The sequence below is a fragment of the Castanea sativa genome, chromosome 3 (assembly GCF_040712315.1).
Source record: "Castanea sativa cultivar Marrone di Chiusa Pesio chromosome 3, ASM4071231v1".
In the NCBI taxonomy this organism is placed as follows: Eukaryota; Viridiplantae; Streptophyta; class Magnoliopsida; order Fagales; family Fagaceae; genus Castanea; species Castanea sativa.
The window spans coordinates 32,834,005-32,854,484 of NC_134015.1; the positions used below are offsets into that span (position 1 = coordinate 32,834,005).

The window sequence follows — 20,480 nt, forward strand, 5'->3', positions numbered from 1 at the left end:
AGCCTCTTGGTTACCTTCCACCCTAGATTCAAACTAAGATAGAGAAGCCTCTCAATCTCCCCAGATTTCAAGATTCATTTCAAGCTTATCAGTTATCAAGTAGATCAAGTATTCACAGTTTTCATATTTCAAAACAGTAAAACACGAGTTCTATTTTCCAAGGTTTTACGTTCTGGGGCTAAGTAATCTTTGAAAAGTCAACCTCGATTAAATCATGGCTACTAAAATCAGTGTCTTTGTTTTACATTGACATTCACTTTACAAGCTCTGTCAATGAGGGGCATTCTATAGACACTCGATTTTGCACCCATAATTTAATCTTGGAAGATGACAAAGATGACCGCTCAAATTATAGTTGCATTACATGCCTTAATTCATTCATTGCATTTCATAAAAATGATTTTGAGATTCCAACAGTCACGACGGTATGTCTAATTTTTAAATCGAACCATCGGATTGAAAGATACCACATGATCAAGTTTGCACGGTCTGCATGCATTTTGTTTGAGTGGAACTAATCACATGTGATTAATTTAAATTAACTCTGATTAGTTAAACAATTAAAATTAATTAAATCATTTTTTGGTTGGTTGTTGGTTAGTGTCAAAAATAGGCCTGCTTGCATGGGAATAAAGTGGATAATTTGATAACAAAGAAGTTGTGGATAATCAAGCCTTTTTGGAATATTTATCTACAAAATAATTATCACTTTAAAGACCTAAATATCAAGAAAAATGGATTAATTTTAAGAATACGGATTAAAAATGCGTCTAGGTGCGGTTCCTAGCTCAAAAATCCTCAAAAAGGGAGTCCAAATTGGACTAAAACTTAAAGGCGGACTCAGCACCCAAGAGGGCCATTCGGCACTCTTGCAGTGTCGATCGGCACATTGCAAGTGCCGATCAGCACTTCCCAAGTGCTGATTGGCCCAAATTTTTGGCTCGGCCAAGTGACCTCTTGATTGAGATAAAATCTTTTTTTTGACTTTTTAAAGATAAGGACGCGTTCCAATTCATATCTAATCTCATTCAGCTTATTTTTTAAGCATCTCAACCTCTATAAATAAAAAGAAAAAAATCATAATTAAGGGCTCTTCTTTTCTAACTTTTCAATTTTCCTTACGTTAAAGACGTTCTGGAGGCTTTTGCTTTAAGAATTTTTTTTTCGTAAGTAAAGTATTTTAGACTTCAAAGAGGTGAACAAACTTCTTTGATTTCTAAAATATTTTTTCATTAGAAGAGCACGCTCATGCAAGAGCTATTCTGTTTTTCTTCTTTCTTTTGTTCTTCCATTAATTAGTATGTTTTTGCTTGATACATGTATATGTTTAGTATGTTTATTATGTCTTGTTCTTAATATATAATTGTCATACTTAGCTACTTTAGATGATTGTAAAAGTTATAGGTTGAAACTCTTAAAAAAAAAAAATGTAATAGCATACAAGAGTGCCAAACATGACCATATTAGGGAAAAAGGCCAAACAATAATTTTTTTTTTTTTTTTCAGAAAGAGCCAAGCAATAATTTGAATACATCACAATTACGAAAAACTTAAAAAGAGAGAAACAAATTTTTTTAAATAAATAAATTAAGAATGCCCCTATGCAGGATCGAACTACAGACCTTCAGTTACTGACGCTCTAAACCACTGAACTACAGGGGCTGTATTTTTAGGTCCCGTATTTTTATGGAAAATATAAGGGAAAGTGGTAATAAGTAGTATCTGAATGAAATATCATATGTTATTTATTGTAGGAGAGTAAAGAAGAGGAGTTGAGCTTTCAAAAAAAAGAAAAAGAAAAAAAAGAAAGAGGAGTTGAGAATGGCAGCGGCAGCGGCAGCGGCAGCGGAGATGGAGAAGATGAGCGTGGAGCAGGTGAAAGCGGTGAAGGAGCAGGCTGATATGGAAGTGAATATTCTTCAGGACAGTCTGAACAATATACGAACCGCCACCAGTCGGCTTGAGGTCGCTTCCTCTGCCCTCGAAGACCTTTCTCTCCGTCCCAAAGGAAAGAAATTGCTTGTACCTCTTACTGCTTCTCTTTATGTACCTGGAACTCTTGATGATGCTGATAAAGTCCTTGTAGATGTTGGCACTGGATACTTCATTGAGGTACGTCTCTCTGCTTTCAATTGGCAACTAGGGTTTTTTTTAATTTAGGGGGAATGAATATATATTATTATTATTGTGTTATAACCAGAAAACAACAGCTGAAGGCAAAGATTATTGTGACCGTAAAATCAACTTGCTCAGATCCAACTTTGACCAACTCGTAGAGGTATGTTCTGATAGCCCATTCCCGTTTCCACTTGAACCTTGTGTAGTAGCATTTAATTCAGGTTGTAAATCAGTAGTTGGCTCTTAAATAGCTCATTTATTTTTATTGACAAAGAGGAGAGAAACTTCATGCATACAGGTTTTTTTTATTTTATAAAACCTCAAAGATTCTTTGCCAGGTTTAAAACTTGTTCCCATTGTGCACTTCCTGTGTACTTAGGTTTGTTTCATCAATAAAATACCATCACTTATAAAATAAAATAAATAAATAAATAAATCAAACACCATACATTACATACTGAGAATGTCAATAAAATCTGAACTAGTTTTCAAATCTTTCTTCTTCTTTTTTGGGTATGTGCTAACAATTTTCAAATCACTAATGCCGATGGTTTGGGACCACTCAATTAACGATATCAAGAAGTTAGATTTTAGCTCCAAAACAGTTAACTGCTTCTTGTTGAATGTCTGGCTCTTCCTCTCCCTCCGTAAACTCTTTTTTTTTTTTTTTTGATAAGTAAGAAGAGAATATTATTAAAAAAGTAAAAGCCAGAAAAATACGAGTTCACAGTAGTGAACGAAGGAAAAAAGAAACAAAAAGACAGAAGCAACTTCTAATCTATTCTAATAGACGAAAGAAACTCCATAAGGGTAGAACAATCCGAGAAACCCCAACAACGAGACCAATCAAAGAGGGTCCGTTGGGAGAACTTTTCTAAGCATCTATCTTTTGTAGTGGGGGAAGGCACTTGTATCCGCTTTTGGCATGACAGGTGGATTGGTGACGCTACTCTAAAAGTTCTCTATCCTGAGCTTTATGTGTGTTTAGCGGTCAAGGATGCCCGTATCTTTGAGGTTTTGTGGATTCCAGAAGGGGGTACTGTTAGAGTATGGAATTTAACGTTTTATAGAGCTTTTGAAGATTGGGAGTTGGTTGCTTCGTATTCTCTTCTCTGGCTTATCTAATCTCGTATTCCACAGGATAGTAGGAGAGATACCCTTTACTGGCGGCTTAAAGGGGATGGTAAGTTTGACACTCGGTCTTACTACCTCGCGATCCAGGGTGCTTCAAATTCTTGGCTTCCTTGGAAGGGAGTTTGGAAACCAAAGATCCCTAAGCGCGTGGCGTTCTTTCTGTAGTTTGCTGCTCATGGTCAGATCCTCACCTTGGACAACCTTATGCTTAAGGGCCGGCCTTTGGTTAATAGGTGTTGTTTGTGTTGCAAGGATGGAGAGTCGGTTAACCACCTGCTTTTTCATTGTCCTGTTACCCATTCCCTATGGTCTTGTATGCTTCAGGCCTTTGGGATTCTTTGGGTTATGCCAGGATCGGTGGCGGATTTGATATCTTGTTGGCATCAGTGGCATGGAAAGTATAAGTCGGACATATGGAACTTGGTTCCAGGGTGCTTAATGTGGATTGTGTGGTTGGAACGAAATCGTCGTTCCTTTGAGGACAAAGAGAAGACTTTGGTGGAGTTAAATCTTTTATGCTAGCGTAATCTCTTAGAGTGGTCTCGTTGTTGGGGCTTTACTAATTGCTCTTCTCTCTCTGAGTTTTTGTCATCCCTTAGCTTAGTTTCCTAGTAGCTTTTTTCTTGTTGTTCATCATCATGAACTTCTTGTATGTCTTTCTTTCTATCATTTATAAAAGCTTTCTGATTACCTATCAAAAAAAAAAAACTGAATCACAGTTTTCCCCTCATCATCAAAAGACCGTCGATTCTGTTCAGTCCAAATGGTCTATAATAAACAGCCTGGAACCAAATTTCAAATATCAGAACGATGCTTCCCAAGCCAATTATACTAAAAAAATAATAAGTCCACCACTGAACCTGGCATGACCCAATCGATCCCAAACAGCCGAAGCTTACACATCCTCAAAGAATGAGCTATCGAACAAAAAAGTAACAGGTGATCCACCGATTCCGCATTACAACAACACATACAACAACGATTTGCCAAAGGGCGACCACGAAGCATAAGGTTATCCAAGGTAAGAATCTAACGATGACCTGCTGTCCACGTGAAAAAAGCCACCCTTTTAGAAACCTTAGCTTTCCAAATGTCCTTCCAAGGGAAAGTGGAAGGAGCTGCATTTCGAATCCTATGATAAAAAGACCGAATATCAAATTTCCCACTTCCATTAAGATCCCAACAAAGCTTGTCACACCCTCCACCCCTAGGGATACAGGTTTGGATGAAATGAAGAAGGGAGTAGGAAGCTGCTAACTCCCAATCATTGAATTCCCTATAAAATCTTAAACTCCGCACTCTGTCATTATCACCCACTGGAGGGCTTAACACTTCAGAAATACAAGTCTCCTTATTGACTGAGCACAAAAATAACTGAGGATAAAGAATTTTAAGAGGAACATCCCCAGTCCACTTATCATGCCAAAAAAGAATACGAGAACCATCCACCACCACAAAAGAGAAATGCTTAGCGAAAGTATCCCACCCTTCACTAATACTCTGCCATAACCCGCAACCATGAGCCTTTCTACTAGCTCTAGTGCACCAACCCCCTTTTCCCTCCCCATATTTCATGGCTATGACCCTTCGCCACAAATGAGTGGTTTCATGGCCAAACCTCCAGAGCCATTTCTCAAGAAGGGCTTGATTAAAAGACGCTAAATTCTGAATTCCCAAGCCACCAAAGGATATTTGAAACACTCAACTGACGAACTCCACAAGAAGTTCCTCTGAATGTGTTCAAATCTAGTAGCCACAGCTTTAGGGATAGTAAAAAGGGAAAGGTAATAAATCGGAAGGCTAGAAAGGGTACTTTTCAGCAAAGTTAGTCTACCACCCTTAGACAAATGAAGCCGCTTCCAGCCAGAAAGCTTCTTTTCCATCCTCTCAAGGATCGGATTCCAAATAGAGGCTGTTTTATACAAGTTTCCCGATGGCATACCCAAGTAAAGCATAGGCAAACTACCCACCCTGCATTGAAGAATATTTGCCAAAGTCTGAATGTTACTCACCTCCCCAATAGGGACAATTTCACTTGGCCTAAGTTTCTTTTGTACTTTTTTTTTTATAAGTAACAAAAATTTATTAATAAAAACAAAACTAAGTGCACCGGGGGTGTTCTCAGGGAGAAATTACAAACTACTCTCAAACTACAATGCTCAACCAAATCTTTTTTTTTTTTTTTGGTAAGTAACAGAAAGGCTCTTATTAAGAAATAGCCAAATACTGGAAATTTACTATAGGGGCAAAAATCAAGAGCCCAAACAACAAGCATCAAGTAAAACAGGAAGGGAAAAACAAGAATAAGTTGACAAAACTAGACTCCATTCAAGGAGAGAGACTGAATAGTTCACAGCCCTCAAAGCTTCTATCATTCTATTCACGCCAAATACACCACATCAAACAATGCGGTACAAATCTCCAAATAGCTATATTGCGATGTCAACTAAACTTGCCCTGCCAAGAAGCTAACAATTTGATAACCCTGTGCGGCATAACCCAATGGATACCAAACAAGCTAAAAATCTAAGACCACAATTCATATGTTATAGGGCAATGAAGCAAAAGATGATCTATTGATTCCCATACACCTTTTGTACATATAACACTAATCAAGTACTAGAATACGCCTCTTCCAAAGATTATATGTAATTAGAATCTAACCTAAAGAAGTAGACAAAGAAAAGAATGCTACACTCCAATCTAACAAGGTATGAAGGAAGAAGGCTTTAACATCAAGGATAGACCATTCAAAATTCTCAAAACTTCTTGCATTTTGCTCTCGCCAAAGGAACCACACGATGCAATGTGGCACAACCTTCCAAAAGAAAATATTATTGTGTTTTCCAAAAGATCCCTACCAAGCTACAAACAAATCAATAACCCCTTTTCGCATAACCCATTGGAGCCCAAATAAATAAAACATCATTGTCCACAACTCGTAAGCTATTGGACAATGAAGGAGAAGGTGGTATGCACACTCCCCACACCTCTACACATAACCATTTTTTTGGAGATTGTCAATGGATAAAATCTTCCCTAGAGAAGCAGCCCAAGAAATGAAGGTCACTCTAGGTGGGACCTTCAAATGCCACACCAATTTCCATGGGAAATGTGTTCTATTAAGGGCTGATGGGGAGTGATAATAACAACGAACCTCAAAACTCCGGCTCATGGCAGGTTTCCAATAGGGTATGTCCATACCCTCCCCCATAACAAGCTTGGAATAGATAAGATCCAAAAAAAGAAACTAGAGGCTCTAGCTCCCAATCTTGGACCAATCTAGAAAAACGAACATCCTAATGGGACATCCCATTAGAAAGACGTAGGACATCATTTATTGAGGCTTCTTTATGGCGACCGATACTTAATAACTCCGGGAAGGCCACCTCAAGTGGGCAATCATCACACCGTACGTCATGCCAAAACCTCACTCTAGAACCATCCCCCCCATCAAAATGAAGAAACCAGGAAAAGCTCGACCATCCCTGTCGTATAAATTTCCAAATTCTCTTTTTTTTTTATAAGTAAGAAGAAAATATTATTAATGAGAGAAAAGCAAGAAAAATACAAAGGGTTCACGGTAGTGAACAAAGGAAAAAGGAAACAAAAAGACTTAAACAGCCCCTAATCTATTCTAATAGACAAGAAAATCCATAAGGGTAGAACAATCCGAGAAACCCTAACATCGAGACCAGTCAAAGAGGGTCTGCTGGCAAGACTCTAATAACTGAACCACAGTTTTTCCCTCATCCTCAAAAGACCGCCGATTCCGTTTAGACCAAATAGTCCACATTAAACAGCCTGGGACCAAATTCCAAATATTAGAACTATGCTTCCCAAGCCAATGATACCAACTAAATAATAAGTCCCCAACTGAACTTGGCCATAGGGATCCTCCACAAAATGAGAACACCAACCCCCCATTCGTTCCCATACTCAGCCTCAATAACCCTCCTCCAAAGATGCTCCTTTTCGGTCTTGTATCTCCATAGCCATTTCTCTTATAAAGCTTGATCAAATCTTCTCAAGTTTCTTATACCCAATCCCCCTATGTCGATCTGGTTTACAAATCTGATTCCAACTAACCAAATGGAATTTATACTCCTTGTCAATCCCATTCCATAAAAAATCTCTCAGAAGTTTTTCAATACATTTGTCCACCTTCACCAGAATAGGGAAGAGAGAGAGAAAGTAGGTAGGACCTTGTAAGGTCTAGCTTTCCTTGAATGCAATTTCTGAAATTCTTCTTTTGGAAATCGTTCAGGTCGTAGCCTTACCATAACTTTGTCACAACCCTGAAATTCCACAAACCTTATATGTGAGTCTGCATGAGACGTATACTGCTTATTGCTAATCACAATCTTCTTTTGAGTTTACTCATGGATCTTGTAGATATGTCTTGCAAAATCCTCAGCTACTTTTCTTGTTTTAACATCAGTTGATAAAGGCATAAGGCCAATAGGTTGTCATCAATCCTATGGCAATTCAAATGGTGTCGACCTGTAGCTCTGTTAAATTATAATAAGCAAATTCTGCTGCAGGCAGAATCACATCATGATGTCTTGCAAAATCCTCAGCTTCTTTTCTTGTCCTAGTATCAGTTTGTAAAGGCATAAGGTCAGTAGGTTTTCATCAATCCTATGACAATTCAAACAATGTTGACCTGCAGTTCTGTTAATTTATCATAAGCAAATTTTGCAACAGGCAGAATCACATCCCAATGGAACATTTTCCTTGACGAGGCAACATAAAAAGGTTTCCAAACTTCGGTTAAGAACTTCTGCTTGACCATCGTCTCAGGGTAGTAGGAACTTTAAAATTTTAGCTTAGTGCCCATGATTATCTGTAAGGTTTTCCAAAAGTAGCTCATAAACTTATCATCACAATTTGAAATGATAGTCTTGGGAAGACCATGCAATTGCACAACCTCTTGGAAATAAACCTAAATGACCTTCAATGCGTCAGATGTCTTTCAGCAAGGTATAAAATGAGCCAGTCTGGAAAATCTATCCAGCAACACAAGAATACAGTCAAACCTTCTTGATGTCCTTGGAAGCCCTAGGTCAAGATATATACTCAAATCTTCCCAAGGCTTTCGAGGTATTGGAATTGGAGTATAAAACCCTGCTTTTGTCCTTTGGAGACTTGACATATATGACAATGTTTAAGAATCTTCTCAACATCCCTCTAAAGTCGTGGTCAATATAATGTCTTCCAGTAAGGCAGCAGCCATCTTATCTCTTCCAAAATGTCCAACAAGTCCTCTTGAATGTAATTTTGAAAAACCAAAGTCATGGATGGAAGCATTTGGTAAACACAAGCAACTACCATAGACTAGGGATCCGTCATGGAGACCATATTCAGGATGCTTGGAAAGCAGATTTTGTCAGCCTCAAATCTGTGATGAAGTTTGAGATCTCTATCATAGCTGGAGTGAATATTTCACATCTTAGCCTTATTTTAGGAAAGTTGACTACATTTATTGGAAGTCCCCAATAACACATAACACCACCTCACATTTTTGTGTAACATGTCTTAATTCTTCCCACATGTTGCCCCTTAGCCTATCATCATTTGGGCCATAGCCCCCACTGAGAACCCAGTTAAAACCATCCTCCACATGATGCAACAAACAAGAAACGGAGTAGCTTCCCACAACTACACTGATAAAGCCCATCACCCACTTATCCCACATCAATTGCACCCCTTGTCATGCCCTTTGCATCCAATGCCTACCCAATGCTCAAACAGACTTCCCCATAGGCCTCAGACAATTCTTGGAGACATCATATCCAATTTGGTTTACCACAAGCATACTAAATAACCTATCTATTCTTTCATTGGGGTTATTTGACCCTTTTACATTCCAAGAGATAGATCATAGCTTCATTAGAGACATGTCAGAAGCCCTGATCCATACTTGCTAGCCCTCTCCTATTCCTCTTGGGTCATCTTTCCTTATAGTTAATTGTCGAAATGGATTCTGGAATTCTCTTGCACCTTTAGTGATTGGATTAACTATATGCCTCATATTCCTATCTTCCATTGAGTTTCTCCATCTCTCCTCAGTAACTACAAACAACGCCTTGGATTGCTCATCAAATACGTTAATGGGTGCCCCCAAATATCTGCTAAGTTCATTTGTTCATGTCAATACCCTTTGGGAAGCATCCGTCCCTCCCATCACCTTGGGACCAGCTTCTTTTCCCATCTCCCTTCTGTTGGATTTACACAGAAAAAAACTTGATTCTTCTCCATGGTAATTTCACTTACTGTATCTTTACAGCACTTGGTGAGTACCCGGAGCATCCTTCCTTTATACTGAGTTTAATTATTGACCTCATTTCTCTTCACAAGTTTCTTAATCGTGCAGTTGAGGGGGTAGTAGCAATTGGTCTGGATCTTTTAAAAAGTGTATAGAATTCCTCCAAAACTCGCCTTCCTCCTTTATAGCTTTCCCATTGCTAGGCACCGATTTGTATCAAGAAATGGAATTTTCTGTTGTGCCACAATTTCCAATAATAAAAGAACTTATTTTCTCTATCCGCATTGTCTCTGGTGCAACTAGGGCAGTTCTCAAACTTATTTCAAGCCCGATCGGTACTTCCACATTGTTGGCTGGACAGTCATGTGCCGGCAGGGGTTCTCTGCTAACAAGGTCACAACCGTAAGCTTCTCTAGATGGATGCACTGCCAAAACAGGGCCCTCATGTTTCTCTAATCTTGTGTTGGATTTCTACCATCTAGGAAGGCTTTTTTACCCATTGGGTGTAAAACTTGTAGATTCGAGTCAGCATATAACACTACTTTGTTTCCCCCTTCTAACATACTGTTTGGGTGGAAGAAATGATTTGGGAAGCACTTGTCAGATGTTTGGAACCTTGCTCCATTATGTTTGATGTGGATAGTGTGGAAGGAATGTAATAAACACTTTTAAGAAAACTGAAAGTTCTTAGAATTGGTTACAATCCTTGTTGACCCGAACTTTGTTTGATTGGTCTCATGTGTGGGGTTTTTCTCATTGTAATTCTATTCTAGATTTCCACGACTCACTTCGTTTTTCTGTCTAATTCTTTGATTTCTTAAAGATTATTTGTGTTCATCTTTGTGACCATGAAGTAAACTTTTTAAAAAAAAAAATTTGTATTACTTATTAAAAAAAACTCCCTCTTAAGACATAAATCTTTTACCACTGGTCATCATTTTAGGTAGTTGGTCCTTTTCTAATTGTCATTTTCATGAATCTTTTACCATCTTAAGATATTAGCGTGAGACCTCTGCCTCCCCCACCCCTCCTCTCCCACACCCCCCCCTCTCCACCAACCGCCCCAAACTCCCTCTCTTTTCCCCTTTCTACCACCAGCAGTCCCACATTTTCCTTCTCTCCCTCCCTATCCTTTTTTGTTCCCACCCCAATTCCCACCTTTTGGTTTTCCACCATGCACACTTTGCCACCCCTCTATAGAGTTCAATCCCACCGTCATACCCCTCACAATCATCTACACTACCTAAAAAACCTTCCGAGATTACACCTCCCCTACCTAATATTGTTACCAAACCAAATACCCCTTCACCTTTATCTAATCATGGGGGCAGAAAAGTTTCTTTCCGTATTGATGCAAAGTTTTTCTCTTTTTCTTTTAACGGAGAGCGGCTTGACTCGTATGCTACCCACGAGTGTAGCCGGCATGCCAAGCACTCTATTTGGGTAGGACATAAAGGCTTTGAGTGGATTCTTTCGTGTTTTGCTGATATTCGTGATTGGGTTCCAGGGAAAGTTTCTCTTTGTAAATGGTTTCGAGAAAATAATAAGTTATTGGAATTTTGTGGGAGATCAAATAAGGCTGGCATTTTTGTATTCATAATAGAGTACTATGGTGGGGCTCGTCAAGGGTGTGTTATGATACCAACAAGCACTACCCGTTCTGGGTGGTCTTTGTTTCACAAAGAGTTGGGTTTCTTCTTCTCCGATGATAAATCAAGGTCACATAACGGTGGAGGGAGCAGTGATTTTCTGCTAGCCAATGGTGGCCGGAATAGGAAATCCAGGAATAATTATGGGAACCAGCGGAAACTTGGGAATTTTGAAATTTTGGGAGATAAATTGGGTAATAAGGTGATTCTTGGAGATTCTAGCAAATTTAATGGTAGACCCACACATGCATTTATTTTTAAGTTGATTGTTAAGCACTCGGCTTTGAGAGTTATTAAATTTGAAGATGGGAAGAGAAAATGCTTTAAGCTAAAGCCCAACGATACTAAATATGGGCCTTTAAAGGTGGAAACCTGGATAAAGCCCAGGGATAAGGATGGGCTCTTTAATGAAGAGGTGCAAAGGCCTCTTATTCCCTCTAATACTATGCAAGCTGATTCTAGGCCTGGGAAAGTCTATCTATTGATCACAGCAGATCCTAAAGCTAAGGATAAAGGGCTTTTAGCCCAAGTTCATGCGCTAGAGACTGGGGGTCTGAAGCCAATACATGGGAGGGTCGGTGAGAGCTTGAACTCTGTTGGGTGCATGCCGATGGAAGTTTCCGGTGCACTGGGGGCCAAGACAAACACGGAGAGTGTGTAGCTCCTCTATGGTGGATCCTGACTTCGGCAAGGATGTTTCTTCAGCGGTAATAGATTCCGATGTCAAGGAAACGCATGGTGATGCACTCCTATCCTCTGGGGTCATTGGAGATATGTTGGTTACCCTAGCAATTACGGCGATGGAGTCTTCGATTCTGAAAAATGGGTCATATTCTCATCATCAGCATTAGTGGGTGGATCAAAATCGTTTTTCCCCTTTGTCTAAGTTGGGTAATGAGATGGGTGTTGAGTTTGGGGAAGGGGAAGATTGAGATGAGGATTTTAATGAGTACCACGAAGTGGTGGTACAATCGAGGTCAATGGATACTGTTGGGTTTTGTCAAATTGATTCTGAGCTTCTTTTCCTGCCGTGGGACAATAGTGGAGCCGATAGCTATGGTGTGGTAGTGGGGTGAAAGATGACTTTTTTGGAGTGTAATCCTCTGTCTCGGTGGGATCCCAATACACTCAGTGAGTTGGTGATGGTTCAGGATGATGCAAGAGGAGCTTGGGTGGCAGAAACTAAACCAAATTCAAGTTGGGTGTCCCAGCTAATGAAAGATTTTTGTAATATGGTGGGTTTTCCTATTGTGAAACATGAAGCTCAATGTTTGGCTCTGTTTCGCCTTCTTGAACAGGAATGTCTCAAGGTGATCGATGATGGGGTGCCTAAGTGACCTGCAAACTTAGCAAACTCAACGACATGAGGTCTCAGGGAGCTTAAGGGGCTTATTTCCACGCTCTGTTTTTTTTCAACATTAATGTTTTCTAGAAAATGGGTCATTTTTCAGAGAACATTTTTTGGAAAACTATCTTATTCCGGTGTTTGGTAACGACCTTGAAAATGAGCTTGAGAATGTTTTTCGGTGTTTGGTATGCACAAATTTTTTGTGTAATTTAAAACATGTATAATATGAAATTTATTTAAACCCAACTAATGTAATCAACATATGTTATGGAAAAAAAAAAAAGATTTCACTGTTATATGATAAGTATATAGGTATATAATGATAAGTATAGCAATATAAATCAATGCGACGCTATTGGTAAATCATTCATACATGAGAGAATCCTTATAATGGTGATAAGTAACACTAGTCAAGTAGTGTGACAGTAAAATTCCGACTGCACACGTCAACTGATTAAAGAGAAAGGGGATTTTCATCTCTAAAAAAAGAAGAGGGGATTTCACACATCCTAAGAATCATGTGGGGTTGTTATATTTTTTTTGATAATTTGCAATGCATTAAATCAAAACAAGGAAATACAAGTGTTGGCATCTTCCAAACAAACAGCAGCTAAACTAGGTGGAAAGTTGCCTGGAGTAAAAAAAACAAGACAACATAGAATCTAATGTGAACTTTGCTGCTGTATGAGCAGCAGAGTTACTGCTTCTTTTTACCCTATTGTTATATTAAAAGACCATATTGGTTTTGGCTTCACAAGTTGGAGAACAAGTGAAAAACAAATGTGATAATGTTAACAAAAAAACAAGAATTATAACCTATGCTATTATGTAAATTAAGCAAATATGTAAATGAATAAACACCCAATCAGTAATAAAATCTGTAAATTTGAACAAATACAAATCATGCTACAACGCATAAAAATATGTTGGGAAAAAAAAAACCTAATAGATTAGAATCTAATAAAATCACTACTCAGCATGTTAATAAAATCAGCAAACAAAAAAAAAGTACTGCTCTGCAGATTAATAAAATCAGCATAGTAATAAAATCTAATAGAATCACTACTCAGCAAACAAAAGCACTGAATATCTAATAAAATTAGGATTTTGGAAGAGAGGAATGAAAAAAAGTACCACTGCAGATTTGTTTTTCCTTGTGAGGAAGAGTTACTGACAGATCTGAGGGAGAAAAAAATAATAATAAATAAAAAACCTTATCAGATAACAGTTTCATAGAGGGGAAGAGAAACAGAGAGAAAAGTGAGACAAACAAAAAGTGAAAAGTGACAGTGTGAGCGTGAGAACTGAGAAGAGAGAAAGTGAAGGGAAGAGAAGATTTGAGAGTGCTTAGCATGAGAAAGAGTGAAAGAGCGGCAAACCAATATTGTTTCCAGCGCCAAACAAAAGAGAATATATGTAGGAGTTAAGAGCTGTGAGGCAGAGAGCTTGTTTTCCGAACATTTTTATTGGAAAACAAGCAAAAGAAAATAAGCCTTATTTTTATTAGGGTTTTCCATTGACTAAAGATAGTTTTTCATTAACTAATTTTTTTTATGCTACCAAACATTGGAAAATGTGGAAAACTACCTTTACAAAAGGTTTTCTAGCGAAACAAACAGAGCACTAATGTTAATTATGATGGTGTCTCTTCTAGGAGTAGGAATAGAGCTTCTTCGAATATTGTGGGGGGTTGTTGGTAGTTTTAAATGACTCTACGCCTACTTTCTTGGAATGTAAGGGAGCTTAACAATCCCCGGAAAAGAGAATAAGCCTTATTTTTATTAGGGTTTTCCATTGACTAAAGATAGTTTTCCATTAACTAATTTTTTTTATGCTACCAAACATTGGAAAATGTGGAAAACTACCTTTACAAAAGGTTTTCCAGCGAAACAAACAGAGCACTAATGTTAATTATGATGGTGTCTCTTCTAGGAGTAGGAATAGAGCTTCTTCGAATATTGTGGGGGGTTGTTGGTAGTTTTAAATGACTCTACGCCTACTTTCTTGGAATGTAAGGGGGCTTAACAATCCCCGGAAAAGAGAGGTTTGTAAAAATCTTCTAAAATAGTGGAAATGTGATATTGTATGTTTTCAAGAAACAAAAGTATCTTCTATCGACATTGCTTTTGTTCAAAGTTTATGGGGTAGTCTTTTCATTGATTGGGCTGTTTTGGATGCTGTCCAAACTTCAGGAGGAATCCTGCTGATTTGGAACAAGAGGGTTTTTGAAAAGATGGATGTAATTGTTGGACTTTCTGTTAGTGTCTTATTGAGAGGTGGTGGTGGCTTGTACCGGTGTATATGGCCCCAATGATGATGAACAGTGGTCTATTTTGTGGGAGGAGTTATTACGGGTGTGTGCCAGATGGGTCATGGCATGATGTTTAGCAGGTGATTTCAATACTATCAAGTACCCAAGTGAAAGGCTTGGTTGTGAGTCTTTTAGCCTTGCTATGTTTGCATTCTCGGATTTTATAGAGAGTAATTCTTTAGTTGATTTACCATTAGAGGGGCTTCCTTCACATGGTTTAGAAATTCTGGTATCCCCTCTATATCAAGAATTGACAAGGCTTTGGTTTCTCTAGAGTGGAAGGAACATTTTGAGAATGCCTCCCAACAGGTTCTTCCTCATGTTATTTCATATCACAGTCTGCTTTTGTTGGAAGTTGTTGTTGTTCAACGAGGTTGAAGTGCCTTTAAATTTGAGAAGATGTGGTTGAAAGCTGAGAATTTTGTTGATAGAGTTCAACAATGGTGGAATGGTTACAATTTTACGGGCTCTCCAAGTTTTATTTTGGCACAAAAATTGAAGGCTCTGAAAGCAGATTTAAAAAAGTGGAACAGTGAGGTGTTTGGTGATTTGGCTTTTAGAAAGAAGAATTTGCTGACTGAACTAATGGGTTTAGATGCTAAAAAGGAGTTGGTGGGTCTATCGAATGAGGATCAGATTTGTCATATTCAGCTCAAAGGGGACAGAACATTTGGCTTCTCTTGAGGAGATTTCCTAGAGACAAAAGTCTTGTGCCTTGTATGTGAAGGAGGAAGATAATAATACTCGTTTCTTTCATAGATTAGCAAATTCCCATAGAAATGCTAATCAAATTAAGAGGATAGAGGTGGATGGTGTTCTTTATGAGGATGAGACTAAAGTGCGCTCTCAGTTTGTTCTCTTCTATCAAGGGTTGTATGAGGAAACTGAGATGGGGCGCCCTACTATGGATGGGTTAGATTTTGCATGTATTGAAGAGGAAGAGAGGTTGTCCTTAGAGAAGGAGTTCACGAAGGAGGAAGTTATCCAATTCTAAGGGAGATAGAAGGTGATAAAGCCCCTGGTCTTGATGGTTTCATCATGGCTTTTTTTTCACAAATGTTGGAGTGTTGTGGAAAAGGATGTCATGGATTTTTTTTTTTTTTTTCATCGACACTTTGTGTTTGAACAGTCTATGAATGCTTCGTTTATCACTTTAATTCCTAAGAAGTGTAATGCCATTAATATTAAGGATTTTTGCTCTATCAGTTTGGTGAGTAGTGTGTACAAGCTGCTATCCAAGGTGTTGGCTAACAGGTTGAGAGCGGTTTTGGATAATCTCATCTCTAAGACTCAAAATTCTTTTGTTGGCAGAAGGCGAATTTTAGATTCAGTGCTCATTGCAAATAAATGCCTAGTTAGTAGGATGAAGAGCCGGGTACTGGGTGTGGTTTGCAAGCTTGATATTGAACAGGCATACAACCATGTGAATTGGGAGGCCTTGTTTTATTTGTTGGGGAGGATGGGTTTTGGGTTGAAATGGAAGGGGTGGATTAAGGCTTGTGTCACTTATGTCCGTTTTTCAGTCTTGGTAAATGGATCCCCTAAAGGTTTTTTTGGAAGCTCTCATGGGTTGAGACAAGGTGACTCATTATCCCCGCTTTTGTTTCTCTTGATAATGGGGGTTTTAAGCAAACTTTTGAGGAAGACAGAGGAGAGCAATCTTATTCAGGGTTTTCATGTGGGAGCAGTGAATTCTGTCGGTGTGCGTATTTCCCATTTGTTATTTGTTGATGACACTATATTATTTTGTGATGCTTCTAGGGAACAGATTTTATCCATAAGATTGGCGATGTCTTATTTTCAGGCTTTTACAAGTTTAAAGGTCAATGTTGGGAAAAGTGGGATTGTTTCTGTTGGGGAGGTGAATAATCTAGACACACTAGCTAATATTCTTCATTGTAGAGTGGACAATTTGCCTATGAAATATTTGGGGATGCTATTGGGAACTTCTTTTAAGACAGCTTCAATTTGGAATCCTATTTTGGAGAAGATGGAGAAGAAATTATCAAGGTAGAAGCGTCTCTATTTATCTAAGGGTGGTAGGCTCACATTACTGAAGAGTACTCTCTCAAGTCTTTCAACGTACTTTTTATCTCTTTTTACTACTCCTAAAGTTGTGGCTGCTAGATTGGAAAGTATTTAGAAGAATTTTCTTTGGGGTTCATCTGAGAGGAGTTTCAAATACCCTTTGGTGGCTTGGGAAAATGTGTGTTTACTCATGGAATTGGGCGGTTTGGGGATAAAAAGTGTGGTGTCGTTTAACCAAGTGTTATTAGGGAAATGGTTGTGAAAGTATGGTCATGAAGTTACCCATCTTTGGTGGAGAGTAATTTCCACAAAATATGGTGAGGGTCAAGAGGGGTGGAGTACTAAAGTTTGTAGGAAGGCTCATGGATGTGGTCTTTGGAGAAGCATTCATGAAGGGTGGGAGAGCTTCTCTAAGCATTTGTCTTTTGTAGTGGGTGAAGGTACTCGTATCTGTCTCTGGCATGTTAGGTGGATTGGTGATAATACCCTAAAAAACCTCTATCTGGAGCTCTACATGTGTTCAGCAGCCAAGGATGCTTGTATTTCTGAGGTTTTGTGGACTCTGGAGGGGGGTACTATTAGAGTGTGGGATTTAAGGTTTTGTAGAGCTTTTGAAGATTGGGAGCTAGCTGCATCTTATTTTTTCCTTCAGTTTATCCAATCTCCTATACCTCGGGGTGAAAGGAGCAATACTCTTTGTTGTGGCTAAAAGGAGATGATAAGTTTGACCCATGGTCTTACTACCATGCGATTCGGGGTATTTTGAATTCTTTGTTTCCTTGGAAGGGTGTTTGGAAACCTAAGGTTTCTAAGCAAGTGGCTTTCTTTTTGTGGATAGCTGCTCATGATTGGATTCTCACTTTGGATAATCTCATGCTTAGGGGTCGCCCTTTGGCAAATCGGTGTTGTATGTGTTGTTGTGATGGAGAGTCAGTGGACTACCTTCTTCTTCTTCATTGTCCTGTTACACGTATCTTATGGTATTTTATGCTTCAGGCTTTTGGTATACATTGGGTTATGCCAGGATCGGTGGCGGGATTGTTATTTTGCTGGCATCAGTGGCTTGGGAAGCATAATTTGAGCATCTGGAATTTGATTCCAGGCTGCTTAATGTGGACTGTTTAGTTGGAACGAAATCGTCATTCCTTTGAGGACACTGAGAAGACGTTGGATGAGTTAAAGGTTTTATGCGTTAAAGGTTTTATGCCAACATAGTCTTTTTGAGTGGTCTCGTTGTTAGAGTTTTACTAATTATTCTTCTCTCTCTGGGTTTATGTTTTCTCTTAGATTAGTTTCCTGGTTTCCCTCTTTTTGGCTGTCTGTTTTATCTTTTTCTTCTTGTTCATCATCATGAACAACTTGTACTATTTCTTATTTTTTCAGTAATAATAGTTCTCTGATTGCCTATCAAAAAAAAAAACATAATCGGCAACGTTTTGGAATGAGAATTTTTTAATTTTGACTTGTTATAGCTGTAATGTTGAGGCTTTGGATATTAAAGGAATTATTCTTGAGTCTTTGTTTCTTCCTTGCTTTTAGAATCCACGATTAGTGCCCTCCTCAATTTTGGTTGATTTTTATCTCTTTCCACAATTGGACTAGTTTTTTCATGGGAGACTCAATGCGGCCTCCTCCATCGTCACTTTGAGCCCTTGTGAACATACATGCCTCCTTCCACACCCCATCTCTGCACCCCTTTTCTTACAGGAATTGAGCCTCCGATGGTTGACATGAAATTTGACCAACCTCGTCTATCTCTGCCTTCCAAAATATACACCCTCCTTGGTGAGGCCAACTACAGAATTCCAACAATTTAAGAACTTCCATTCCTATATCTGCAACGAATCAAATGAATGGCCTTGATACCCATCATGAAAGTGCCTAATGAATGACTTTTTTGACATTTTTTTGGGCATGTTTTGTTGATTCTTTCTGCTATCCATCTCATTTCCTCTTCCCCCATCCAAAATATTCTGATTATCCTGTGTCTGAATTTCCTACTACTGTTGAAATGGGTCGACTATCACCAATCAAACAAAAATCAAAATTTTAGGATCCATTTTGCCTGTAAAATTTCCCCAGTTTGGAGCTTTAGCATCAACCAATTTATTTTTGGCTAGATTGGTTCTCAAACATTCGTTTTTTTTAGCATGTAACTTGCATATGTATGTATTGGCAGTCCTACCCCCTCTTGTGTGACCTACTGTCATTGACAACCCCCCCACCCCCAGTTTCTCTCTCTCTCTCTCTAAAAAAAAAAAAAACCAAATCAAAAAGAAGAAGAAAAGGTTAGTCATTTGGGGGGGTGGCTGGAGAATGTCTTGCTCTTGATGTAGCTGACCATGTCTTGCTCTTTTTCGTAAATTTTATTTCAATTTTTCATTTTTCCTTGTAGATATAAGATTTTATATTTATTATTAATTATGAAAGGAATATCATAGGAAAAATGCAACTATTTTTTTGGATGAGTAGAAAAACGCAACAAAATGGCAATTTTTTTTTAGGCTCTTGCAATCCTTTAAAAAAATTGGCTTTACATTGTATTCTTGTTCCCTTTAATAAAGGACTGCAAAATTCTAAATGCAGGTTGCTGCTAAAAAGAAAAGCATAGCAGATGAAGCTGCGGTAATCTTACAGGCAAAATTGAAGCATTTGGCTCCTTCAACATAGGGATTCCATGATATCTGTGGTACTATTTTAAGTTATTGAATTCCAATGTCTTTTTTTTTTTGAAGAAGAAGAAGAATACTTGTTTATAGAAACGCTAAGGGGCTGATGTTAGTTTTGACTTCCAACCTTGTTCTTTTACCTCTTTTTCTTTTGGGATACCTTATCAAATCAGTCCTGTATGCAATTTGTAATTTAGAGGTCAATGTTATATGATATGGGTTCCTCTTTTGCCTACGGACAAAATTAGAAAACCCTGAACACCAACTCAACTCTAAGCAGCCTTTGCCATACAGAAGAAGCAATCAAACAATTGAGGAGAAATGATGAGGGCTAAACTTATTTATTATGTTAACAAATTTACGGGACACGAGGCCAGAGGATATCATTGAATCAGTGCATATATATATATATTTGTCAGTAGGTTTGTTTAGATAGGTCTTGCAGTTACGTGACAAAGCATTCATATTGTGTTGCTGTTCACAAAAGATCAGTTGAAAACTGGAAATTCAATTCAATAGAATGAATGACACACTGAATTGAACTAAGAGGTACAGGGTTCCATCAATGATCTGACTCTGGTTCAAATCAAATGTCAACTAACTACGTAATGAACATTGGATTGGATTGAGGCTTCTGTTGGTCCGCGTTCATCAAGGTTGGATTCTATTCTCTCAATCTCATTAGCTACAGCTACCTTTGCGTCTTCGTTGTATTTGTATGGTCAAAAGCAACTCTCAAAGCAACACATTTTATTGATCAATTCACAATGAGGTGACATTCTTTATTATTAAATAACACTTAAAAGCCAACCAAAGCAAAGTATTGCAGAAATTTTAACACCAAGTCGTTGACTGTGGAAGGGAAAAAGAGCGAGGAGAAAAGAAGATAGTGCTGATGGGTAGCCCGGGAGAAAATTGTTCAAAATGAGGGGTTCACCGTTTTAAGGTCGGACAT

General features: G+C 38.4%; 1 protein-coding gene across 1 annotated transcript; it reads left to right on the forward strand.

The window, feature by feature from the left end:
• The first annotated feature begins 1,714 nt into the window (after positions 1-1,714).
• On the forward strand, positions 1,715-19,760 carry LOC142628256 (prefoldin subunit 5). Its single transcript, XM_075802323.1, has 3 exons — positions 1,715-2,112; positions 2,201-2,278; positions 19,443-19,760. The coding sequence occupies exons 1-3, from the start codon at positions 1,822-1,824 to the stop codon at positions 19,524-19,526; spliced, it is 453 nt and encodes a 150-aa protein (XP_075658438.1). The 5' UTR covers positions 1,715-1,821; the 3' UTR covers positions 19,527-19,760.
• Positions 19,761-20,480: the final 720 nt, after the last annotated feature.

Excerpts from the sequence above, each read along its gene's own strand:
- LOC142628256 (XM_075802323.1), top strand. The coding sequence starts at position 1,822 with ATGGCAGCGGCAGCGGCAGCGGCAGCGGAGATGGAGAAGATGAGCGTG. Across the intron at positions 2,113-2,200 it reads GCACTGGATACTTCATTGAG|AAAACAACAGCTGAAGGCAA; the intron begins GTACGTCTCTCT and ends TGTTATAACCAG. Across the intron at positions 2,279-19,442 it reads ACTTTGACCAACTCGTAGAG|GTTGCTGCTAAAAAGAAAAG; the intron begins GTATGTTCTGAT and ends TTCTAAATGCAG.